This window comes from Rhineura floridana, chromosome 5 (genome assembly GCF_030035675.1).
Source record: "Rhineura floridana isolate rRhiFlo1 chromosome 5, rRhiFlo1.hap2, whole genome shotgun sequence".
In the NCBI taxonomy this organism is placed as follows: Eukaryota; Metazoa; Chordata; class Lepidosauria; order Squamata; family Rhineuridae; genus Rhineura; species Rhineura floridana.
In genome coordinates this window covers 58,130,115-58,157,142 of record NC_084484.1, presented here as the reverse complement: position 1 = coordinate 58,157,142, position 27,028 = coordinate 58,130,115, and the positions used below count along the sequence as shown (strand labels likewise).

Here is a 27,028-nt window from a genome sequence, read left to right as displayed (position 1 = left end):
CTTCATCCCCATTTGTGAGCTTCCTGTAGGCATCTGGTTGGCTACTGTTGGCAATAGTGGAGTGGGGTGATTAGAGTGTCCAACTAGGCTTGGGGTGCAAATACCAAGCCTGTAAAATTCCCTGAGAGACTCTAGGCCAGTCACTGTATCATCCAGTCCTACTTCACAGGGAGGCAATTCTCCTCTGAACTCCTTGGGGGAAAGACAGGATGTAAGAGAAAGAAAGACACACAGGATACTGGACTAAGTAATTTGGTCTCATCCTGTGGGGCTCTTCTTTTGTTCTTACTCAAGTTAACTCTTGCAACTACTCCACATGCGCAGCCAGTTCAGGGACTCCAGAAATCCAAACCAAGGCCTGGTTTACACTAATCAAAAAAGAGGTGATAAGATAGGCCATATCGCTTCATCCTACAGGAAGGGGATGTCTCTTTTGATTACTTTCTTAGCAAACTAGCACAGCACATAGACTGGACTAGACTTTTCTCCTGATTATGAACTTTTAACAGCATCCACCACCTGCAGTCTGACGTAGCTACGTCTACTACCTCATTGTACTGCATGTGAAAACTATTCCCAAGCACAACACTGATTTCAATATGACAACGTATAGTTTTCATACGATTGCAACACTGGCTGCATACGCACCATACATTTTAAGCACTATCTTCCCCCACCAAGAATTCTAGGAATTGTAATTTATCACTCACAGAGGTACATTTACCTGCAACATTAACAAATTTCAGCTCCCAGAAATTTTTTTTCCGGGGTGGTGGTGAGGAAGACGTGTTTTTAGTGTATAGTATGTACGGAGTCATTATTTCACTTTTGATGCGAATATACACGTTACCCCTAGAGTTTCTTACATCTTTAAGGAAACAACCCCGCAGAGGAATTTACCCAAGTTGCATCCTTTGCTTTGAGACTCCAGAAATCCATTCATCGGTATAACTAATCCTGTCGTCGTCACTCCACATCCCCCCCGCCGGCTAAAAATGTATTTCCCAAACTCTTCCCTTTTAAACTCTCAGTGTGACTCACCGTAATTGTACGGCATAGCGAGGGTGGAGTTGCCGAACCCAGGTTCGTTATAGATCACCACGGCGGCCGCCCGCTTCCTCACCGCGTTGGCGATTTTGTCTTTCAAGCTGCAGCCCCCGTGCGTCACCAAAGCGATCCAGGACCGAGACACCCCCGCTGCTTTGTCTCTCGACAGGCCGCCGCGGGAAGTTCCGGGCGGCATAGGGATTTCGTACTCAACATCCGAAGCGCAGCCTTCCATGTGGCGGGCGGTCCCGCCGCGGGGGATGCCTACCAGGCCTTGCGCGCTCTGCTTGGGCGAGCCTTCCCCATAACGGCCGCTCTCGGTGCTGCTCCGCATCGTGCGGTTGGTGCCGGGCTCGGTGTATACCGTGGTCACCCAAGCCGTGTACCACACCAGAGACCAGGCGACCCGCGGACACCCCACCGCCGCCAGCGCAACCAACAACGGCAGCGTTACGCGACGCACCAAGACCATGGCTCCCGGACGCACAAGGATGCCCGCCAGCCCCAATACCAGCAGACTAAGCGAATGAACCTTCCTGTACAAAACGCGGTTTTGCAGCCGCACGCAGCAACCTCAAGGTTCCCGCCCCTTTTCCGGGAGGCGGCCCAACTTCCAGGCAGACGAATGGCTGAGCAGCCGCAGCTTAGAGTGGGACAAAGAGGTCGAGCGGAGGTTGTCCCTCTCTCCCTTCCGCGGCCAGGCCAGGCCACGCCACGCCCCCACGCCGCCCACGCCACGCCCCCACGCCGCCCACGCCGCCCCACCAAGCTGTCTTCTCTTCTTCCCTCATAGATACACTCAGTTTGGAGACCACTCCTTCTCTTCCATTCTTCTGGAGAAAAAAAGAAACCTCCTCCTTAGGCGTATCGCTTCTGGCCCCCCAGAGAGGAGTAGCCGAATCATAGTATAACCATGTCTACTCAGAAGTAAGTCCTGTTGAATTCAGTCGGGCTTATGCCTAGCTATGTGTGTAACCCTGCAGTCTTAACCCCACTTACTTGAAAGTAAATCCCATTGAATTCATTCATTCATTCATTGGCGATCACTGGTGGCTGAATAAGATTGTCTTTCAAGATAAGGTCTTTAAGGTGGGTCTGTAAGTGACTGTGGAGGCCAATTCTAGATCCACACAGCCTCCCACAATGACTAGGGTTGCCAGGTCAGAACCATCCAAAAACCTGAGAAAATGGGGCGGGCCCTAGTGACGTCATGGGGTGGGCCCTAGTGATATCATGAAGCATGATACATTGTATCAACCACACTTGCGTGCAGCATATTATTCAAAAAAAATTTTCTGATTGGAAATTAAAATAGAAATCTTACCTAAAAGAGGTCCAGCTGAAGTGACAAGGTCATTCCTTCTCACCATCTTAGGGAGTATGGATGGAAAATGGAAATGGAATGCCTTCAAGTCGATCCCGACTTATGGTGACCCTATGAATAGGGTTTTCATGGTAAGAGGTATTCAGAGGTAGTTTACCATTGCCTTCCTCTGACTTTGGACACATATACTTTGGACACATAATGAGAAGACATGATTCATTAGAAAAGACAATAATACTGGGAAAAACAGAAGGGAGTAGAAAAAGAGGAAGACCAAACAAGAGATGGATTGATTCCATAAAGGAAGCCACAGACCTGAACTTACAAGATCTGAACAGGGTGGTCCATGACAGATGCTATTGGAGGTCACTGATTCAGAGGGTCGCCATAAGTCGAAATCGACTTGAAGGCAAATAACAACAACAACGAAGTGGCAGCACCTACGCTTTGGAACCTTTTCTTTTTTTAACATGTTTTTAAAGATGATTTGCTTTAATTTAAAGTCTGTTTTTATGATTTTTAAAGTGTTTTTAGTGCTTTTGTTTGCCACCCTGGGCTCCTACTGGGAGGAAGGGTGGGATATAAATCAAATAATAAATAAATAAAAATAAATAAACTTCATTCACCCAACCCAAAATTCAGAACCATGCCACTTTAAGCTGTTTTGCAACTGTTTATACTTGTTTTATGAGTATTCAAATTAATACACACCAGAAGCCACAGCAACAGTCTGAGAAATAGTGATATATTTCCCCCACCCAGCCTTCTCAGTGCCAAACCACAGCATTCCCCACCAGCTGCAGTTTTCAATGGGTGCCTCATGTAGAGTGCATTGCAGTAGTCTACACAGGAGGTTATCAGAGCATGGATCGCTGAGGCCAGGCTATCCCACGGTAAAGTCACAATGTAGGGCACAGGGGCTTCTTGATTCAGAGTTCAGTTGCTCAGCCACTGAGTTATGCTAGCTTTGAAAAGTAAATAAAAATTGCTTCTTGTGTTAGGAGCCCAAATCCCCACCCTCCACAATGGAAGGGCCGATATTAAAAAAAACAAATCTCGTGGCACCATTCAAAAGATAATTCTTGCCTTCATCTGTCCCACTGATTCTGCTACCTAAAGCAGGTCACACACACACACACACACCCCACACACACTCTCTCTCTCGCTGTTTCTGTCTTTTCCTAATGAGACGGGGGACAGGACGATTGAACTTTTAAATCAGTGGGGAGGGCAGGCGGGGGAAGAGAATGAGGTGGGGGGGACAGGGAGAGTGAGCGATATTATTATTATTATTATTTCAATTTGTATGCCACTTTCCCACACAAATGTGCCCAACGTGGCTCACAAATGTAAATGATGTATCATTACATGAAAAGTCAAAAGGCTAATTCATTTCAAAGCATAATATAGCAATCCAAATAAATAATTCATTACAATAATAGGCACAACATTTTAAATTCATTATAAAATAAACTATCAACCATAAAAACATATTGATTGTTAAAATATGTAATTTTATAGCAAATACCTTTACTCAGCATTCATATGCATAGTCCTTATCCCATACTCTTCAATTACTGTTCATTATTCTTTAGTTTTTATAGTTTTATAGAGATAGCTGCATTGAGAAGTTGTGGCTTGGAAGCAATAATGTGAAATATTTGCCACCAGGTGCTGCTATCTACAGTACATTGATTTCATAGACAACAATTCAATGCAGGTATGCAGTTTAGTCATTAGAGAAGTTAGCACATAGGCTTTGTTTACTCTAAGACATCAGACCCCAGTAAGAGAATGGCAGAGTCCGCTCTGTTCACCTAGAATTAAATCCCCTGTGCCAATACAAAGTTTATCTCAAATCTAAAAGTTTAAGATGATGAGTGTGGATTAATTATTTGCAAAAGGTGTGATTTTAGCTCCACCTTTAAAAAAACAAACAGTTTTTGTAATGAAATATCAAGCAACCCTGTTTCCCACTTGCAACCATCATATAAAGCAGGGATAGCCAACGTGCTGCCTTCCAGATACTGGTGCACTACAACTCCCATCAGCTTCAGCCATTATGGTCAAAAGACAGGGGTGACAAGAGCTGTAGTCCACCACCATCTGAAGGCATCAAGTTGGCTACCCCAGTTATAAGCACAAAAAGGCTTGGAAGATCAGACTTAAAGTAAGGCAAACCGTGGGTCTGTGGCTTCAAGTGCTTCTTGTATCAAAGTATATCCCCACTGGTATGTTCTGAAAAAAAATCATAGTAGCTACTAGGAGAAGGGGGGGGGGGAAACAGGCAATGTTTCTTAAAACATGTATGTTCCTTAAAACAAAGGATATCTGGCAAATGTACTTCTTGACACAGCAAGCCAGGGCACAAACAGAATAACAGGAGCCAGAGAGGGAGGTCTCAAAAGGATCAAGTGAAACATACTCAATGAACATAATAGGAAACAGACAAGTGGACAAGTCAGGAGGTGAGTTGGCAGGGAAGCAAGGAAAGCCAGAGGCTCCAATGGAAAGGTTCTCAGATATTTTACTTTTAAACCAGTTAGGAGGGCAGGCGGGGGGGAGAGAATGGGGGGGCAGGGAGAGTGAGCGATTTTACTTTTAAACCATTTAGGAGGGCAGGCAGGGGGAGAGAATGGGGGTGGGGAGGACAGGGAGAGTGAGCGATTTTACTTTTAAACCAGTTAGGAGGGCAGGCGGGGGGAGAGAATGGGGGTGGGGGGGACAGGGAGAGTGAGCGATTTTACTTTTAAACCATTTAGGAGGGCAGGCGGGGGGAGAGAATGGGGGTGGGGGGGACAGGGAGAGTGAGCGATTTTACTTTTAAACCAGTTAGGAGGGCAGGCGGGGGGAGAGAATGGGGTGGGGGGCAGGGAGAGTGAGCTATTTTACTTTTAAACCATTTAGGAGGGCAGGCGGGGGGAGAGAATGGGGGTGGGGGGCAGGGAGAGTGAGCGATTTTACTTTTAAACCATTTAGGAGGGCAGGTGGGGGGAGAGAATGGGGGTGGGGGGATGGAGAGTGAGCGATTTTACTTTTAAACCATTTAGGAGGGCAGGTGGGGGGAGAGAATGGGGGTGGGGGGGCAGGGAGAGTGAGCGATTTTACTTTGCTTACTGTGTTACGCCGGCCCTTCCAGACAGGAAGGAAGGAGGGAGTGGAGGCAGCAAGCAGCAAGCAGAGAAGGATGGCTGACTAGGAAAGGGCAGCTGGCCAGATCCTTTGGTGTATGCACACGTGAATCACGCATGCATGGCTGAGGGGGCCACTGGAAAACCGGAGATCCACGTGTTTAAGGTGAGTATGGCTGGAGACCAGAGAGGGGCCCCTTTTGCCGAAGACTCCGGCTGAAAACCGGAGATCTGGCAACCCTAGTGAGGACATAGTTTTTTTGGTTGGAAGACGCCTGTGCGCGAATTTATTTTATGTAGGGACATCGGCACACAACGATCAACACACAATCTTGACAGAAAAAGGCTTTGATCCAATGGCATGGATACTACGACAATTGGAAGTCTTTTATCTGCTAAAGCCTTCATCCGCCTTCAGTAACGTACACATTGTTGTACTCCGCCTGTTCTGCTATTGAGGGCATTCTTGGATCATTCTTTGTCTGGTTCCTCTCCCTTGACCTTACCGCTGTGGGTGACCATGCTGGGAGTACATGACTCCTGACAGCATCACTCATAGGGTTCACTGGAACATGCAAGCCCACTCACTACTACAAGGTGATGATCCAGCGAGTGACCCATTGAATTCATTAGGGCTGACTTCTGAGCTCATAGCTAGGATTGTGCTGTAAGTCTGCTGCAGCAAAAATAGCCAAGAGTCTTGTTATGCGGCACTTCTGACTATTAACATGATGCAGCAGGAAAAAACTGAATAACTATTGATAGGGAAGAGAATGGATCTAGTTTTAGGGGCCTTCCTAGCTAGCTTCTGTAGTATCCGACATAGGACATAGTGTCCGTGTGGTCAGGGCCAGTTCTAAAGGGCGGCCAGATGGAGCACTGTCCTGAGGGGCCCCTCCGCTCACCTTCTGCGATCTGCGGCACCTGAAGCCCCTGCCACCATCTTGGTTGATGGCAGAGACGCATGTGCGTAATACGCATGCATGCCATCAACCAAGATGGCGGCAGAGGCTTCATCCCCTTAGCTTAGAGAAACCGTGGCTGCCATCTTGGTTAATGGCAATGCTAAAAGACAGGTGACAGGTAGGTGGGGGGGCATGGGGGGCCACACAAGCACACACACACACACCAGGGCCTGGGGAAAGCTGATGCCCAAGGGCCCCGGCATGCCTGGGGCCGGCCCTGCGTGTGGTCACTCCCTCTTATGTTGTTAGTTCACCTCGGACAGCAGCAAAAGCTTTGACACCTTACACACTTCTGAATAGCAGGTGCTGGGCTGCACAAACAGAGTGGCATTGTTCTTATGTCCTCCTTGCAGGCTTCCTACAGGCATCTGGTTGACCATGGCGATAACAATGCTTAGACAATTCTGTGGCACCCTGAACAGACTAAAATCTGCCCCCCCCCTTCAGTTTCTGGACAAAGGTTACAAGTGCAGTTCTTCAAAAAGTACATTTTGGCTTTATCCCACCCATGTGCCTTAAGCCATTTTGAAAACCCTATTATGTGAAGCAACATGGAGTTGGAATAAGCAGCACCTGGTCCCTGGCAAACAGTAAACAGTGCTCAGCCATTCCTCTCTCCGCTGTTAGGGTAGAGACACACTCACTAGTTTGCTGGTTCCAGTGCGTCTCCACATCTCTCTTCTGAAAATGGGGGCAACAACGCTAATCAAACCCCACGCCTTTTTATTGCACAATCTGGTGGGAGCAGCTTGAGTTCGTTTTTTAAAATTCAGCTTCAAAGAGATTTCCTAACTGATCAGCCGATCAGCCCATTCCCCCTCCAGGTGTGGCTAATGGAAATGCTTTGATCTGGCGACTAGTGTGTTCACAGCCTATGTCAAATCATAAAACAACTTTTTTTGTCCTCAGGTCTCCGGAATCCTGCCTATTCTAACTTCAGTAGCTGCACAAGTCAGATTTCTGGCTTCATTGGTGTGTTCAAGTATTTGCCTAAACACACAAATGCTCAAGATGGGGGCAGGGTTGCAGGGGCACACATACAAATTCCTTCTTCCATGAGTTGTACTCCCCTTTAGTTCCATCTCTTCCCCACATTACTTGGGAAGCATTTCAAGGGGTTTTACTCATGTTCGCTTGGACATAAGTGGACTCCTCCGTGCAATCAAGGAGCTTGCTTTATCAAAAGTTATCAAACACTGAAGGGATGGGACACAAATTTTTAAGGCTCAACAGGACTCAGAATTGTCTAGCTACAACTCTGTCAACAACAGGTATGATGACTTCTACAATGGATTGCATTCTCAGGCATGAAAGATGTGTACAAAAAGAGGCAAAGCAGTATTTCCATGACACTCTTGAGATTCTGTGATTTGAGCTTGATTGTGCACAACTGGCAACATTTTCACTGATGTCCTAACATCCATATAATATTATGAGAAACTTAAAAATATATTCTTCGTAATATTGATGCTTTCAGAGGGTTATGTACAGAACAGCGTGGGCAAATCAAATATACTGCTCTGACTCCAGATCTGTCCTACACAAGTGCTGCAGTTCTTTCTTCCAAATAATATCTCAAGAGTTAGTAGAGTAATAGATTGAAGTATACTTCTTAGGTCTGGTTTACTACTACTTCATTCCTTGGTCTCAAAAGAACCAATCAAAGATGGATTGTCCCTTAACTTCCTAGAAGGATGTTTCTAGAGGCCATTCAGTGATCAACAGAGTAGATAAGGAGGTATCTTAACATGACTTAGCCTTCACTTTTGTTCGCACTAGCCTGGTTTGCACATAATGTTAAACCATATTTCAGCATTGTTTGCATGAGCCTTGGGCTTATGTACTCCCTCTTCTACTGTTCACTCCCAGTGCAGCCACAAGGAGAAAAAAAGATTTTTTGCTTTAATTTTCAACTAACCATAGTTTCTCATTTTTGTCTGAACTAGGAGCCATGGTTAGTGTTAACTGTGGCTTATTGAAACAAGCTAGGTTCATTAACCATGGTTTGCAGTTGGCTTGCTTCAATAAACCATAGCTAACGCTAAGCACAGTATGTTCAGTGTCAGACATAACAAGAAACCATGGTTAATTGAAAATGGAAGCAAAAGCTTCTGATCTTCTCACAGCCAAATTGAAGGAGAAGAAAGGAGGAGGTAAGCACATGAGTCCAAGACTAATGCCCACAATATTAGACTAATTATGTGTGAATGCAGCCATTATCTGAATGATTAAAACAAAGTTAAAAGGCTTGCCTTTTTCTCTAGTCTTTCAAAGAAGCACATTAGGATTCAGAGTGTTTTCTAAACCACATTGAAAGCATTTTAGAGAATAGCGTTTTGTAAGATAATTAAAGGCAAATGTGTGCCTAAGGAAAGATGGAATCTATAATGTCAACCTAACTAAAATTCTGTACATTTAAACAAGAGTTGAAACAACTCTTTAAAATTTCAGATGATTAAGAACTAAGTGCAGTAATACAACCATCATATACATACCAGCAATTTCATCTTGGGTCGCAATTCTTGTCCAGTTTCAGAAATTATAATAAGCATATATTGTCATTATCCTGTGGCATATATGTTCATAAAAATCCAGAAATATTCAAACACCTTAAAGAGTTTAGTATCATCTATCTCTAGCCTTAACATTCATTTTCATTTCAACGGTTAATACTGTAGTGTTGTTCCAGTTAAGAAAATGGAACCATTTTAAGTACTTTGCACAAAAATACTGTGAAGTAAATACCCAGTACCATAGAGTATAAAACAGTTTTCCCCCCAAAGTAAATGTGAAAACTAAATTATCTTATTTGAAAGTTCAATCAAGCTTTACTGGGCACTGCTTTGAAATATTCCTCCAGTGCAATGGTGGCAATTTCTCCGTACCAATTCTGAAGCCAGACATGTTCGACGTTCATTTTCATAAAGAACCATTCATAATTGCGAGGCCATTTTCTCATTACCGTATGCCTGGAAGAACAAAAGGTAACCAAACAGGTTTAGAATAATGTTGATCTCGGAGGCTTCTTCTAGCAAATAGTCCCTAGAATTCTTTGGCAATAGTGTTGGTTTTAACACCAGTAGTAACTATTATGCTTTAGGACTGCAGTGTTTGACCATGTTAGACCCACCCCCAAACATGCATTTGAGGACCCATTTCTTAATTTTTTTGCCATATATTTGTGTAAGTGATAATGCTGCTATTGAGACTCAGGTTAGATCAGGCCATGATCTGGTCCTGACCCACCGGTGCTTTAAGACAGGGGTGTGGAACCTCCAGCCGTGGGTCTAATTAGGCCTACCCGGCCTACCCATCTGGCACACAAGGCCATTTTGGTAAAGCGACACCTACCTGCCCTATACCCAACATCCTATATGATGTCAAGTGTGGGGCAGGTAAGGGTGGGGCTTGGCCAAAAGTGTTCTAAAAGCCCATTTCAAAGCACAGGGCAAGATAGCACTTTGAGAGGGGTTTCTGAAATCACTTGTGGGTCACCTGACATCTGTGTGACATTATGTGATTGTCAAACTTGGGCCGCAAGGAGTGGGAGAGATAATCATCTGACCGCCAAGCTAGAAAGGTTTCCCACCCCTGCTTTAAAAAATGCAGCAGTTATTTCAAGCAGTGACCTGCCATACTTATTATTTTTTCCCTGAGTAGATATTGCAGTGTCACTTGAAAAAAGCCACCTCTTTTACTTTTTAAAACATATTTTAAAAATTGTGTTATGCACATATTTTAAACCCAAATATGTCGAAAACACAAGCAACAATAAACTTGTAAGCATTCAGGGATGGATCCAGACTTAGTAATACTTACAGCACACCCACTGAAAACTGTGAAACTTAAATTAAGTGGGTTTACTCTAAGTAGTAAGGCTGCAACCCTAACTCCACTTGCCTGGGAGTAAGCAGCATTGAATTCAATAGGACGTAGTTCTGAGTAGACATGTGTAGGATTATGCTGTTAGGGAAGTTTGTGCCAGCTAGTTTATGCCTACCAGCCCCTCACACTAACCTTGGACATTATCCAGTCAATGCTAAAGAATCTTTACAATCCATTGATTTCAAATAGCAGGGTTAAGCACTAACTAAAATCATTTACAAGTACTGCCTGGAAGAAAGCCTTGTTTTCAATTAACACTTGACTCTTGCAAGCAGATGCTTTTTGAAGAAGTTCTGTTATCCAGGGAAAACAATTATAATTTGTATTATTCCTTCTGTTCTTGGTCCAAATGCCTTATTTTACATTTTTTCTCCTGTTAGCACAATAACAGTGTATTCGTACAAACCTAGAAAACAATGCCTGCTTGGCAAATTCCATTTCTTCTAGAGGCACTGTAATCATCTGTCCTGTAAGAATAAGTCTGGCACACCGTGGATCATCGGGGTCGACTATAGTTTTTCTGTAAGCAAAGAAAATGTTTATGTTATGTGGCACCTTAAAGACTAACAAATGTCTTATGATGCTAGCACAGCGTTTCCCAACTAGTGGGCCACCAGATGTTGTTGGACCTCAATTCCCATCTTTCCTGACCATTGGCAATGCTGGCTGAGGCTGATGGGAGTTGTGGTCCAACAACATCTGGTGGCCCAATAGTTGGGAAAGGCTGTGCTAGCCAGTCTTTGCCAGCCTGGTGCCCTCCAGATGTTCTGGACTACAATTCCCATCAGCCCCAGCCAGTGTGGCTTTGCTGGCTAGAACTATTGGGAGTTGTAGTCCAGAACATTTAGAAGGCACCAGGTTGGCGAGGGCTGGCATAAGCTTCTGTGGACTACAGTCCACTTGATCAGATGTTATGTTACTGCACTTCAGAACTTGTATTTGTAGATCTACGTATGTTAACTTAATATGTAAACTTAACTGAAGCAGTTTTCTAAATATGGATCAGACTGTACCAATTTATCACAAAGGGCAACTGTTACATGTTTCTGATATGGGCGTCAGAAGCAATACTATATAAGGGCTTATGAAGAGGTCTGTGAATAAGAACAAAAGAAAAGCCTGTTGGATCAGGTCAGTAGCCCATCCAGTCTAGCAACCATTCTCACAGGGAAGCTCTCAAGCAGGACCTGAGCACAAGAGCACTCTCCCTCCTGTGGTTTCCAGCAACTGGTATTCAGAAGCATACTGCCTCTGAATGTGGAGACAGAGCATAGCCATCATGGCTAGTAGCCTCTGATACCATTATCCTCCAGGAATTGGTCTAATCCTCTTTTAAAGCTGTCCAAGTTGGTGGCCATCACTGCCTCCTCTGGGAAGGAGTTCCATAGCTTAACTATGCACTGTGTGAAGAAGTACTTTCTTTTATTTGTCCTGAATCCTTGAGCATTCAGCTTCATTGGATGTACATGAGTTCAAGTATTATAAGAGAGGGAGAAAAACTCCTCTCTATTCACTCTCTCTATGTCATGCATAATTTTATAAACTTCTATCACGTCACCTCTTACACACCTTTTCTCTAAACTAAAAAGCCCCAAATGCTACAACCTTTCCTCATAGGGGAGTCGCTCCGTTGACCTTGTTTGAATCTTTTCCAGTTCTACAATATCCTTTTTGAGGTAAGGTGACCAGAACTGTATACAGTATTCCAAATGCAGTTGCACCATAGATTTGTAAAATGGCATTATGATATCTGCAGTTTTATTTTCAATACATTTCCTAATGATTCCTAGCATGGAATTTGCCTTTTTCACAGCTGCTGCATGCTGGGTCAACATCTTCATCGAGCTATCCACTATGACCCCAAGCTCTCGTTCCTGGTCAATCATGACCACTTCAGACCCCATGAGCATATATGTGAAATAAAGATTGCCCTGACATGCATCACTCCTCCACACTTGTTTACATTAAATTGCATTTGCCATTTTACTGCCCATTCACTCACTTTGGAGAGGTCTTTCTGGAGCTCTTTGCAACCTCTTTTTGTTTTGAAAACCCTGAACAATTTAGTATTATCAGCAAACTTGGCCACCTCACTGCTCACTCCTAACTTGTTTATGAACAAGTTAAAACACACAGGCCCCAATACCAATCCTTGGGGGACTCCATTTTCTACATCTCTCTATTGGGAGAACTGTCAATTTATTCCTACTTTCTGCTTCCTGCTGCTTAACCAGTTCCTGATCCACAAGAGGACCTGTCCTCTTATTCCATGTCTGCTAAGCTTACTCAAGAGTCTATGGTGTGGTTATAGGGCTAATGAAGTGATATAGAATTACAGCCTAAATATAGAAATACATTCCCAATTATAAAGACACACATACATACAATTGTGCAATTCTAGGTGGAGGATGTGTTGATAAAAAGTGTTTCTTTCTGACCTACTTCCTAGTCTTCTTTTACTCATTCCTAGTTTCAGAATGACTCAGAACAAGAGATTGGCAACCTGCTTATTAAAGTGTGTGCCTACACAAAAATACTGCCAACATCACATTTATGAGTGCCTGCTAGAGTTCCATTGATCATTTTATCTGACTTGTATCTGACCATTCATAGTTGTCATGAAATAATTCAAAATTTGTTTTAAATTTACTGATGCTGCTGTACACAATAGACATCAGCGGGGCAATGCACCAATAAAAGTGGTCTGCAAATCTCTTTCTTTGAACTAAGGACCAAAGTAGATGACACATTAGGTTTGTATTATACCCTTAAGTACAAGATGGTTTTTTACACTAATTGCCAGATTAGGATCCTAGTGTGAGCTTTTTTTCCTTTGCAAACTGCTGGTGTGGGGGGCCTGATCTAGACTGGGATCATAGTGGAGAACAAAGGATTAAAGCCCTGCTACTCCCCACACTAAGATCTGAATTCAGATCAGGGAGGGGGCAATCCATGTTAAAAACAACGCAGCAGAACAAGAACAACTTCCACTTAAGGGCACAGATATGTATCTAAAGTATTTTCTCGTTTGGCCCTAAGAGTATGTTTACACCTTACACTTTTTCCCAGCTGAAGAACTTTTGGAGTTTAAATTATTTTAAGGGGCTAGATTATTTAGGAGAAGCCATGACTGTTCATTTTTGAAATTTGAACTGATGACCAGGACTAGACAAAACAAGGTCATGGATGGGCAGATATGCAAGTTACAGCAGCTGAAATTCCTTTTTCTACACTAGTTTTGCATATGGCCATCATAGGTGGCATCAGAAAGACCAATGCAAAGGGAAAACATGGAGGCATCTTTCACCAGCAAATTGCCCTGTCAGAGGGAACAAGAAAAGAAGTAGTTCTTGGAATGTTATATCAAATAATTATAAAAGATTTATATCATTTGACTCCCCCTAGCCATTAGGACGATAGAATAGAGTACGCTTTGAGTGTCCAAGATAAACTGTGCCTGCATTTCCCTCCTCCAGTTAGCAGACTTGGTAGCATAAGGAGCAGGAAATTAGTCCCTAGTTTGGTGTAGTGGTTAAGGTGTTAGACTATAACTTGGGAGACCAGGGTTCGAATCCCCACATAGCCATGAAGCTCACTGGGTGACCTTGGGCCAGTCACTGCCTCTCAGCCTCAGAGGAAGGCAATGGTAAACTCTCTCTGAATACCACTTACCATGAAAACCCTGTTCATAGGGTCACCGTAAGTCGGAATCGACTTGAAGGCAGTCCATTTAAGTGTTGTAAAACACTACTTGGATGGCTTTAAAATAGGATTACACAAATTCATGGAGATTAAGGCTGTCAATTGTTATTAGCCACAATGACTATGTTCTGCCTCCACTGACAGAGGCAGTATACCTGAGTGCCAGTTGATGGGAATCTCAAGTAGGGAGAGTGCTATTGCACTTAGGTCCTTCTTTCAGGCTTCCCATGGGCATCCAGTTGGCCACTATGAGAATGGGATGCTGGACTAGTTGAGCCACTGACCTGATCCAGCAGGCTCTTCTTATGTTTTTAATGTACTGTGGAATATTTGGCCCTAAGGTTAATTTTCAACCAGTTACCATTTTCTTTTCTCCCTTTTCGTCTCTTCTTGGTTCAGACCCAGTGAAAATCAATAATCACTCTGAAATAACTGGGCATATGCAAACAAACAATGACTGGCATTATTTGGGGTCTTCAAACTTGACTCAGTTTGAAACAATCCAGAATCCTAAGTATTTTGAATCCCCACCACAATAGTACAGAAAGCAAAATTATATCAACAGAAAAAAATTTCAACAGCCACATCACTTTCATTTTATTTTTTGAAAAGAACAATTATATAATTATGTGCATCCTCTGTGGATTGTAAATCATAATGCACTTAAAGGATATGAACTAGTAAGCATTGCATTAGCATTACTAATCGGCATGGTACGAACATCAAACTACATCTCAGTTGAAAGCAAAATTCATAATCTGAAAAACTTCTCCTGATCTTTGGCTTTATCCTTCAGGGCACTGTTAACTTCCTTGCTGCGGCGGCTGCTTTGGAGATTAAGAGCTTTCTCTTTCTTCTGACCACCCACTTCAAAGCTTTGAGTTAAAATTTCAGTGGTTTCTAAAAATGTGATTCTAGAAAGTTTACATCCACTTGCATGCTGCAGACTGCATTCTTAATGGTCTCGACTCTTTGCTTGTATTCAGTAATTAATTACTTCATCTGAAGTATTGGGAGCATTTTCCAGTACAGACCAATACAGATTCCTTGTTGCTACATGCCAAGATTTGCTCATGTCACGAATACCCACCAAAAACATGGTTGTTGTGTGACAGCATTGATCACCTGTTGGGGAGAAGACAGACTCTGGATTCAGTTCCTCCCATACCTTTAAGAGGTGATCAGTGCTTTCAAAGCTGACCACAGCAGCCATCTGTTTGTATATTGCATCATGGGTTTTTAATCAGTGTGACAACCAGATCAGGGGCAAACTATAACCTGGCCAGTTTTTGTAAAGAAATACAGCTTTGGCTGATTTTGAGCAGAGAAGGGAGGGCTTAATTATTTCTGCATTGACTGTTGTAGCACTCCAAATCACACCCCAGCTCCTTTTCCATCTTGCCCTCACAGGGTTCTAGATGTGTGCTTGTCCTTAGAAGCATGCATCTGGCACCCTGTCAAGTGAAAACAGCTGAGGAAATTATTTGGAACAGAAAAACTGCTGGTGGAGAAAGGGATAAGAACACACACACACACTGTCCACACATAGCTTTTATTTTCAGGATCACATGTTCCTAAAGCTGCTTGTCTTTACAAATAAACAAAATGCATCATGGGGGTTTAATTCCACACACAATTGCATGTAACATGTAATTAGGCCCTCACTCTCTGTGGCAGCATGTTCGTTTGCTAGGGGAGGGAGCTGCTGGTTTACTCTCTCTGCTGTGTTTAGGCAGCACTTGTGCTGCAGGCCAAACAGCAATTTTTGCAATTACCAGCTTAGCAGCTGTCATAAGAACATACGAACATAAGAAGAGCCTGCTGGATCAGGCCAGTGGCCCATCTAGTCCAGCATTCTGTTCTCACAGTGGCCAACCAGGTGCCTGGGGGAAGCCCGCAATGACACATGACACAATGGGCTAATTGGTTTTCATCTGGTCCTGTAAAACTCAGACTTAGCTATTTGTCAAGATCAAGCTGTTCTCAGAATGTGTTGGGGTACTTGTCTAGTACTTTGAGCTTGCTTTGACTCCAGCCCTCAGAGCCAGACAGTTGGGTTCATAGACCAAACTGCACAGAAGACTGCCTGCACAATTGAGGTGCTCCATCTGTGTGTTTATACTTTACAAATATGCTTTGCACTGACCAAACATATAGTTCCTCTGGAGTCAATAGAAGGACCTTTAAAATTAATATCAAACAAATATGAAAGTATCTGCAAAATTGTAGTAACTTGGTACATGGGAGACTAGATGGAAAATGCTCATGTGTCAGAGCCTATTGTTAGATCAGTTTTAAAAAATGGGTGCAGCCATTTGATTCTGTTGTAGGAACCCAGAAGATCTGAATGCCCTGACTCCTGATCTATTTTTGCTAAACCTGAAATTGATGGGATTCCAGAATAGACACTTGTTTTTGCCAGTTGCCAAACATGAGCACATTTTGCCATTAATTTTTTTTTATTCAAAGTTTCAAAAAACAAAACAAAACAAAAACAAATTAATAACTAATACAATAAAATAAAATGTTGACTTCCGATTTGTCGCAGATCAGTTATAGGTCTATAATATATAACAAACCTGTCTCTTAATATATTACAAAATCACTTTCCTCCAGTAGTTATCTTAATTAATCATCAAATCTCATTAACATCACTTTATTCTTTCCGCAAAAAGTCAAAGAGAGGTTTCCAGTCCTTGAGAAATATATCCATCGATTTTTCTCCAAATAAACATGTCGATTAATCCATCTCATCAAGTCTGCTAGGTCCAGTAATTTCAATAGCCATTCTTCCATTATCAGTGTTAATTCCATCTTCCATCTTCCATCCTTGCATCCATAATAATCTTGCTGTCATAATCATAGTCATATAATAAGAATCTGATGGGAATTTCCTTCCTCACAAATATTTCCTTGCCATCAATTCTGAATGTGTTACTGAAATGTTGTTGTAAAGTCATATCTCTGATCCTCTTTTTTACGAAATGCACTAGCACATCTCTTGAGAGTTTTTCCATTGTCACATATCTGTAATTAATTCTATAAATTTTCTCTATTTCAAGCTCTATCACATCATTCCAGTCCAGAAATTTTTTCAAAACATTGATAGCTTTATCTCTGATATCTTCATCAATTTCTTCAGGGACAACACTGAATTCCAAACAGTAATCTTTATCTCTAAGGTCCATAAACTCCAAATCTTTTTCCAGTTCCACATTTGATATATCTGTTCCAATCTCCAGGGCTTGCATCTTCCCTTTAATTTTTTCTTTCTTCTTCTATTGCTTGTCTAGTTATATGTTTGATCTCATCAACCTCCTCTCTCATAAAATCCCCTATTTCTTTCAGCTTCTGCTTCATTTTGCCAAATTCAATTTTCATCTCTTGTTTGCCATGTCTAAGTTCTCGTTTCGTTATCTCAATCTCATCCATTATTTTCTGAAACATATTTACTTCCAGGGTCTCAGCCACTTTCTTAATTGTCATTTTTAAAACCAAGAAGAAGAAAAAAAACCCCTTCAATTTCCAATATAGCACTATTCCCAAGCAAAGAGCAATTTATTTCTTTTTCCAGCAACAAAGGAGTTAATATTCCAAACCTGATGACATCATAATGTAGACAGCACAAACTGCCTTATCTCTTATGTGTCCAAGAATGCAAAACAAATTTAGTTCACAGCATCCAAATAGTTAGTGGCATAAAGAACAAGCAGATTCGTCAAAATGAAGTAGACCAGAAAAAATAGTCCCAGACATATAATACTCAAAAGTTCATATAAATCAAAATTTTTCTCCTCAGATTAGATATCTCTCATCCGTTTGTATCTTTATAATTCTCAATTCCAGGCCAGCTTTTTGCAATAAAAACAAAGATAAGCTATTTCGATTTCCTTCCGACTTAATTCCGTGTATAAAAAAGTTATAACTCACCCAGGGATTCTTTACTGCTGATTCTTTTAACAAATCTCTTTACTGCAACAATTTAAGCCAAATGATAAGGATAGAAAGAAGAATGCTTGCCTGTTAGAATCTGTTTTTCTTTGAAGAAAAGAAAAACGTCTCGCTTAATCAGTTTGAGCTTGCTTGAAATTCCTTGGCTCCGTCCAATGTTGCTGGCTGGTCCTTCGTTCATAGGCAATCCTAATGAATTCAAGTCCCCCAACAAACACAACGAAGCTTGTGGATGATCTCTTCGTTTCTCCCTTGCCTGGGAGAAAGTTTTTACCAGTAAAAAAAAACCTTTTGACTGGTTTTAAAACTGAAAAAGCTTCCTCTGAGACGAGAGCTCGTCTCAGAGGCAGGCACAAGCGAAGCAATCCTTCCCGGAAGTCTGCCAAACATGAGCACATTGTCCTGTTATATTACACCAATGACTGATGTTTTTAAGATGTGTCATCATGTACAATAGCCCATTCGCACCAAAGGATCAGAAAGGAGAGCTGTATTGAAGAGGGTGTTGTTTTTCTTGTGTTAACTACCTTTTTGTTTCAGTTAGGGGAGATGTGCTCTGCAGTGCTGGGGAGAGGAGTGGAGCCTGCCAAAAGCTAAAGACATAATATAAAATAAAACAAAAGCTCTTGTTCTTGCCAGACTATAACTCACATGATTCTTGACCATTGGTCATGCCAGCTGGGTCTAATAGAAGTTGAAATCTAACAATATCTAGAAGTCCACAGGTCGTCCCCCCACACACACACACACATTTTCTAAAATGAGAGGTCATTGCTGCTGGAGGGACGTGACTTTGTTAGTCTTCACCACTTTTCTTTTTAAGGTCTGCACAAGTTCATCTTCACTTAGGTATGACAGCAATGAAGTGTTCACCTTCAGAAAACAAAACTTTCTTAAAAGTTAACAAAATGGCATAGGCATGGATGTGCATGTCATGGTGCTCATAAGTGATGTCACAGACATATGGAGTATAATTCTGAGAGTTGGAAAACGCTTTTATCAACAACAGCAATACAACTCATTTCAGTATGAGTACAGCAGGGCTCCACTCATACGGCAGGTTACCTTCCAGACCCCTTCCTAAAAGTGAAACCCACCAAAAAGCAGAACTCCATCAATAAAATGGCATCCGACGCCTGAAAAACGCCGTAAAAGCAGCACAAGCGCCATATGAGTGGGGCCTTACTCTAATTGAAAGCTGCCATATTAGCGAGCCGCTGAAAAGCGGGGCCCTACTGTACTGGGAATCTGCAGTGTCCATGTGGCAGAAGAAAATGTGAATCTCCTTGAACAAATTAGTAACAGCAACACATTTGTTGTGTTTTAATCTGGAAGGGCCCTAAATGCTATTGCATGTTTAATGCAACCACCAAATATTCTCATAATTATAGTACCTGCAGAGATCTCCTTCTGCCTCTGGCAATGTCAGTGAAGCAATGGAGTTTTTCATCAGATCTGCTACTGTGTTGTCCTTTGGAGTCACATAAAAAAAAGGAGTTCCAGTGCTATTGTCTGTGGGGCCATCGCTCATGGATAAACAATTCCCAAATGGTGTTCCCTGGATCTGAAAAAAATCCAAACAATTTGTGCATAGAAAGCAAACAATTATTTTCTACAAAAATGCTTGCAGTAATTTAAAACCACCAACATAGTGCCTTGTGTTCCACTTCCCTGACCGTGACAAGTGATTTGTACTTTATTAAATTAGGTCTGTTGACCAAAATAGCTGTCATAAAATATATATCATTTTTGCTCAGATAGATCATTTTTCACTTGCTTTCTCACCTTCTCAGGTTAAACTAGACATTTTTATTTCTCAGCACTTTACAGAAATAAATAAATAAATAAGTGTATTTGTGTTGAAAATAATTTCATTGATTGATTGATTGATTGATTGATTGATTGATTGATGGCACTTGTATGCCGCCCCATAGCCAAAGCTCTCTGGGCGGTTTACAGCTATCAAAACATTAAAACAAATACACCATTTAAAAATATATTTTAAAAACAATTTAAAACACAATTTTAAAATTCAAAACAATATAAAAACAATTTAAAAACACTTGCTAAAATGCCTGGGAGAAGAGGAAAGTCTTGACCTGGCGCCGAAAAGATAACAGTGTTGGCGCCAGGAGCACCTCGTCAGAAAGATCATTCCATAATTTGGGGACCACCACTGAGAAGGCCCTTTCCCTTGTTGCCACCCTCCCAGCTTCCCTTGGAGTAGGCACCCAGAGGAGGGCCTTTGACTTTGAATGTAGTGTACGGGTGGGTTCGTATTGGGAGAGGCGTTCCATCAGGTATTGTGGTCCCAAGCCATGTAAGGCTTTATAGGTCAAAACCAGCACCTTGAATCTAGCTCTGAAACATACAGGCAGCCAATGCAAGCGGGCCAGAATCGGTTTTATATGTTCGGACCATCTGGTCCCTGCTACCAATCTGGCTGCTGCATTTTGCACAAGCTGCAGTTTCCAAACCGTCTTCAAAGGCAGCCCCACATAGAGTGCATTGCAGTAATCTAATTTAGAGGTTACCAGAACAACTGAAGCCAGGTTATCCCTGTCAAGATAGGGACGTAGTTGGGCCACCAACCGAAGCTGGTAGAAGGCACTCTGTGCCACGAGGCTACCTGAGCCTCAAGTGACAGAAATGATTCTAGGAGAACCCCCAAGCTATGAACCTACTCCTTCAGGGGGAGTGCTACCCCATCCAGAACAGGTTGGACATCCACCATCTGGTCATTAGAACCACCCACTAACAGCATCTCAGTCTTGTCTGGATTGAGCCTCAGTTTATTAGCCCTCATCCAGTCCATTGTCACAGCCAGGCACCGGTTCAGCACAATGACAGCCTCACCTGAAGAAGATGAAAAGGAGAAATAGAGCTGCGTGTCATCAGCATACTGATGGCAACGCACTGCAAAGCTCCGGATGACCGCACCCAACGGTTTCATGTAGATGTTGAACAGCATGGGGGAGAGAACTGACCCCTGCAGAACCCCATACTGGAGAGTCCAGGGTGCCGAGTAATGTTCCCCAAGCACCACCTTCTGGAGGCGACCTGCCAAGTAGGAGCGGAACCACTGCAATGCAGTACCTCCCACTCCCAACTCAGCTAGTCTCCCCAGAAGGATACCATGGTCGATGGTATCGAAAGCCGCTGAGAGATCAAGGAGAATCAACAGAGTCACACTCCCCCTGTCTCTCTCCCAACAGAGGTCATCATACAGGGCAACCAAGGCTGTTTCTGTGCCAAAACCAGGCCTGAAACCCGACTGAAATGGATCCAGATAATCAGTCTCATCCAAGAGTGTCTGGAGCTGGTCCGCAACCACTCGTTCAAGGACCTTGCCCAGGATGGAACATTCGCTACCAGCCTATAGTTATTAAGATTTTCTGGGTCCAGGGAGGGCCTCTTCAGGAGTGGTCTCACTACTGCCTCTTTCAGGCAGCCAGGGACCACCCCCTCTCGCAGAGAGGCATTAATCACTTCCCTGGCCCAGACGGCTGTTCCATCCCTGCTAGCTTTTATTAGCCAAGAAGGGCAAGGATCCAGCACAGAAGTGGTTTCACGAACCTGTCCAAGCACCTTGTCAACGTCCACAAGCTGCACCAACTGAAACTCATCCAAGAAGTCGGGACAAGGCTGTGCTCTGGATACCTCGCTTGATTCACCTGCTATTACACTGGAGTCTAAGTCCTGGCAGATGCTAAAGATTTTCTCCTGGAAGTGCCTAGCAAATTCATTACAGCAGGCCTCAGATGGTTCTACCATGTCCCTGGGGCCAGAGTGTAACAGCCCCCGGACAATTCTGAAAAGCTCCGCTGGGCTGCAGATTGATGATTTGATAGTGGCAGCAAAATATTGTTTTTTTGCTTCCCTCACTGCCCCTAAATACAGCTTACCATAGGCACTTACCAGTGTACAATTGCATCCACTAGGAGTTCACCTCCATCTGCGCTCAAGCCGTCTCCTATATTGTTTCATCGCTGTCAGCTCTGGGGTATACCATGGAGCCATACGAGCTCTACACAGGAGAGGGTGCTCAGGAGCAATCATGTCAACCGCCCAAGTCATTTCTGTATTCCACAGTTCAACCAGGGTTTCGACAGGAGCACCAGCCCTATCAGCCGGAAAACTCCCCAGAGCCCTTTGGAAACCATCCGGATCCATTAGTCTCTGGGGGCAGACCAACTTAATAGGTCCCCCACCCTTGCAGAGGGGAAAAGCAACTGTAAGTCTAACCTTCAGCAAGCAGTGATTTGTCTATGACAGAGGGACTGATGTAAGGCCCCCCACATTCAGATCACCAACTCCATGTCCAGATGCAAAAACCAAATCTAGAGTATGCCCTGCTACATGTGTTGGGCCAATGGCATATTGGGACAGTCCCATGGTTGTCATGGAGATCATGAAATCTTGAGCCGCCCCGGATAAGGTGGCCTCGGCATGGATGTTGACATCCCCCAGAACCAACAGTCTGGGGGATCTCAACAGTACACCTGAGACCACCTCCGTCAGCTCAGCTAGGGAGTCTGATGGGCAGCGGGGTGGGCGATACACCAACAGAACCCCCAGTCTGTCCTGCTCTCTTTAAACTCTCTTTAATAGAATTGATGTTTCTTCATAAATTTCTAGGCCTTACAGTGATTTTATAAAACTGACTATCTATACTAAAGATTTATATTGCTTTGGGTTGTTAATTCTGTGAGGGAGGGCTAGGAATTTCTAGAGAATTCTGAGCATCCTCAACTATATTTTACATGATTCACTTGGGAAACTAATGGTAGTCAATTATTTTAAATTTCATTTATGAGAAGATTTATATTCTGATTTTCAATTGTATGATGTCCAAGACAGCTCACAAATATATTTTTAAAAGGTAAAACTGACCAGCTTTGCTTTGCTATGGCTAAACTTTCAAGCCTGTGCCTTTGCTTTAAGGTGAAACTGACGAGACTATCTTTGCTATCATATCAATAAACTGATAAGACTGTGCCTTTGCTTTGCTAAGGTGAAACTGATAGGTCTGTGTGTTTGCTTTGCAGTACAGAGATATCTTGCTGTCTCCCAGGGCTGGGGAGGGAAGGATCCAATATGGTTCAGAGGAGGAGTGGGTGGGTGACAGGTAGGCACCCTTTAAAGCCCCTGTTGAAACTGCCCCCACCATCCCTGAGTAGGTGTAGGAACCAATCCATATTCTTTCCATGTCATTCCTACCTCTGGTAGGATCTAAATGTAATTGTCTTCCACACCAGCACATTTATTGCACTGCAAGCAGTAATTAACAAAATCCGAGTACACTCAACAAGGCCAGGTGACAGCTGCTCAAAAAAATAAGAATAATTTTAAATTGGCCATTTTCATTTTAAAAAACTCATACCATTCACAATGAACATGTTAACCAATTCATTGGAAATCTGGTGGCAAATCATTTTTTTAACTTATGCCCAGGTTTCAAAGAACTGGTTTAGGTATGACGACAACAAATTATGACCTCCTCCCTGTCCTTTGAACAGCAATCCCTTCTGTATCAAAAACTACAGCTGAAACTGCCCTCAGTTTAAATAATGGTTTGCTCTGAGGCATGAAGACCTCCAGTTTTAAGAAACACAAGTCCAATGCTCTGTTGGGTGTGTGGAACTAGCTATGCTATCCTTTTGGACTGTGTCCTATGTATTATAATTGCAGACAGCTAAACAGTTCATTCTAAAGACCTTGCAAAAAAACCAATGACACCACAGACTTTATAGGTCTGTAATGTTATTGGAGACCTGAGGTGCTATTACAGACGTCTACTGTACAGACCTCTACTGTACAGTGGGGAATATTTTATTAATGACCTTTGTTGTCAACCAAGCCATTGCATTTCACAGTCAGAGTGGTTGCTTTAACAATGTTTTCTAGAGACTGTGGAGGCAGACACTAAAACATTACCCTTTTAAAAAACACTGAAGCAATCCAGCCAAAGTTAAGCACTTTAAATCCCATTGATTTAAATGGAAATATTTAAAGCATGTGCTAAACTTCCCCATTGCAGTCAATGGATCAAAAAGTCAACTTTAGCTGGGAGAACAAAGGAGGGGGGTGGAAGAGAAGGAGGAGGGGACCTCAGTAGGAGACAGGAAATAACATATTGACATGAGCCCAGTGTGTTTTACATATAAAACCCTTCTTTGGGGCAACTGTGAAAAATATCCATATTAACAATCCATATGCAATTCAAAATCAAGAACTTTAAAATACATCCCACAAAAATAAAATATGTTGCTCTGTTTAAATAAAGTTTGTACATAATGTCATCGATCAATCTTTATCTGGAACCAATTACCTAGGAAATGGTGGGCTCTCCAACACTGGAAGCATTCAAGAGGCAGCTAGACAGCCACCTATCAGGTACGCTTTAAGTTGGATTCCTGCATTGAGCAGGGGGTTGAATTCGATGGCCTTATAAGCCCTTCCAACTCTACTGTTCTATGATTTGTTTCTAACAGAGGTGGCTAACTTGTGACCCTTCAGATGTTGCTGGACTGCAACTCCTATCATCCCCAAGAACTGGCCATGCCAGCTGGAGCTGATGGGAGGTGGACAACATCTGGAGGGCCACAGGTTAGTCACCTCTGGTTTAGGAGCAGTACAGGAGCTCAGTTTCCAGAAGCAGTGGGACACCCCGCCCCAAAGTTTAGGCAAATATTATATTGGAAGTCAAATATTACTGGGGCAGCAATTCCCAAAGATCTGTCTTTTAATACTTTAAAATTTGGTAGAGAAGCCTCAGCCCAGTGTGGTTCACAGAGAACTTTATTGCAGCCACCCTGAAATTAGCATAACGCGGGAAACTGCTCACCACTATCTACCAAGACCCAACAGTTTAGAAAAATCTGTGTCCTTCAGGCAATGGAGAAAAAGACCTTGCAGATCCAGATGCCCTAGGGTAGTGCTACCAATTAGCTTCTGGGCTCAATTCAAAGTGCTGGTTTTGACCTATAAAGCCTTATATGGTTCAGGACCCCAATACCTCAAGGATGGCCTCTCCCCATGCGGACCAACCCAGACCCCGCGCTCAGCATTGGAGGTCCTTCTCTGTGTGCCCTCTCCAAAGGAGATGCAGAGAGTGGCCACTTGAGAATGGGCTTTCTCAGTAATGCCCCCCCCCATTTGTGGAACACTTTCCCGTGGGAGGTACACCTGGTGCCATCATTATTCATCTTTAGGCGCTCGGCAAAAGCACTTCTCCCAGGCATTTTGTTCTTAATTTCGGAAGGCTTCGGTCGCGTAGCCTTCCTAAGAAGGGTTGCTCCACCACCTTATGTACTGTTTTTATTTTTCACTTTTATGTATTTGTTTTATGTTTTATTTAAATCTTTATTAACAGTAAGTTGCTTTGAGCATGCATATGCGTGTAGAAAAGCATCTAACCAATTTAATAAATAAATAGTGGGGAAGGGATGTAGGGGAGCACTGCTGGAGCATCAGGGTCATTGACAGCCACTCTTTGTTCTGGCAAGTGACTGAGTTGATAATGAGGCTTTCAAGATTTATTATTTATTTATTTATTGTACTTATATACCGTCCCATAGCTGAAGCTCTCTGGGCGGTTTACAGTAACTAAAAACATTAAAGATTGTGACAGATTGGCATAGGTAAGTAAAAGAATGAGGACAATAAGCAGCGACGTGCTAGCAGTTTAAATAGTAACACTTCCTTGCAAGGGTGTTTGTGTTTAATTAAAAATAAAGGTTACATTTCAGATGGCTGACGAACTTCTATTAAAGCTTAGGAAGGAGGAGGAGCTGATCAGGAAAATATGCTGACCCTAATACATTTAGCATTATGTTATGTTCTTCTGCTCCTGTGCCTGTGTTATAATGGGTCAACAGAGCTACCCACATTTTTGGACTCTCCTTTGGGGGCGTGTCTGTGGGGACTGTCATGATGAGCTCCTGCACTTCAAAATTTGCCTACACCACTGTCAAGGTGTACATTGTGATCCTGTACAGTATACACCTTTTATTAATTTGGTCCTCGTTTTTACAACTTTTTTCATTTTAAAAAAAAGAATACAGTAGTGTCTTTTGACCTGCAGTATAAGAATTTCTCTGGTGTATGTCCTTAGTTAACATATGCAAACTTCTCTTCTAAACTAACCTGCAGAAGATCCACATTACAAGTGGCTGCTAAAGATGTAAACACTACCCTCCCATTTCTCCAGAGAGGGAGCAGTATCAATTAAGCTGTTCCATTTATATAACTAGTATTGATAGATTAATCTACTACAGCAGTGACAAGATGCAGTTGGATCTGGATAGATACTGGATAACAGCTCTCCTCAAACAGCACCACCATCATTATCACCTTCAACAAGAGTTCTTAGAAGAGTGAGCGCTTCACAAAAAAATGCAAAATAAAACATCAGCAATTAAACCATTAAGACCACAATATAAAAATAATAATAATTCTTACTATTTCAAAGCAGCAAAACACAAAAAACCCGATTTCTTTTATATATATATATATATATATAATATCGACATTTCTAGCACAGATGCTAGGCTGTGTGTGGTGGTACCTTTTCTTGGGCGGATCTGGTAGCCAAGAAGCCCCAATTGTTAGAATGGATCAGAAATCGGGCCGTCCTGGTCGCTTGCTGGTGAGGCTCGAAGCTGTCTGTTCCTTTGGCGCTCTCTCGCCTGTAAGAAAACATCCGGGAGGGAGACGAGTTCTGCTTCGATCTCGCCGTCCCGGGCCTAGACCTCATCTCCTCCTCTTCTTTGTACACCGAGGCCGGGTATCTTTGCTTCCAGATGCTCGTCGTGTCTTCAAGAAGTGCGGGGAGAACCTCCTCGTTGGAGGAGCTGTCCAGCTCTTCTTCCACCTGGTTGGTGACAGACCAGGATACCGAATTCACGATCACATAACCGCAAGCCGGCACCAAGACCAAGCTGCACCAAAGGGCCCAGGAAAGCCAGGAGAGGCAGGTAGCCCTTCCTTGCGGCTGTATCTGACAGCAGCACGCGGGCATT

At 42.9% G+C, this 27,028-nt stretch overlaps 2 protein-coding genes and 1 long non-coding RNA gene across 3 annotated transcripts in view; 1 reads left to right on the top strand and 2 right to left on the bottom strand.

The window, feature by feature from the left end:
• Positions 1–1,737, bottom strand: part of RNF149 (ring finger protein 149) — a 21,205-nt gene extending 19,468 nt beyond the window's left edge. The window contains exon 1 of the mRNA XM_061626848.1: positions 1,042–1,737. Within this exon, the coding sequence (XP_061482832.1) occupies positions 1,042–1,519 (478 nt within the window). The 5' untranslated portion in view covers positions 1,520–1,737. The remainder of the gene's footprint in view (positions 1–1,041) is intronic.
• On the top strand, positions 1,086–5,664 carry LOC133384930 (uncharacterized). The gene is made up of 3 exons (XR_009762728.1): positions 1,086–1,974; positions 4,728–4,839; positions 5,511–5,664. It is a non-coding gene; the product is annotated as an uncharacterized LOC133384930 (long non-coding RNA).
• On the bottom strand, positions 5,316–27,028 carry CREG2 (cellular repressor of E1A stimulated genes 2). Its single transcript, XM_061626851.1, has 4 exons — positions 26,575–27,028; positions 19,400–19,569; positions 10,759–10,872; positions 5,316–9,436 (listed from the first exon to the last, which is right to left on the bottom strand). Exons 1-4 carry the CDS (start codon positions 27,025–27,027, stop codon positions 9,289–9,291), a joined length of 885 nt encoding a protein of 294 aa, XP_061482835.1. The 5' UTR covers position 27,028; the 3' UTR covers positions 5,316–9,288.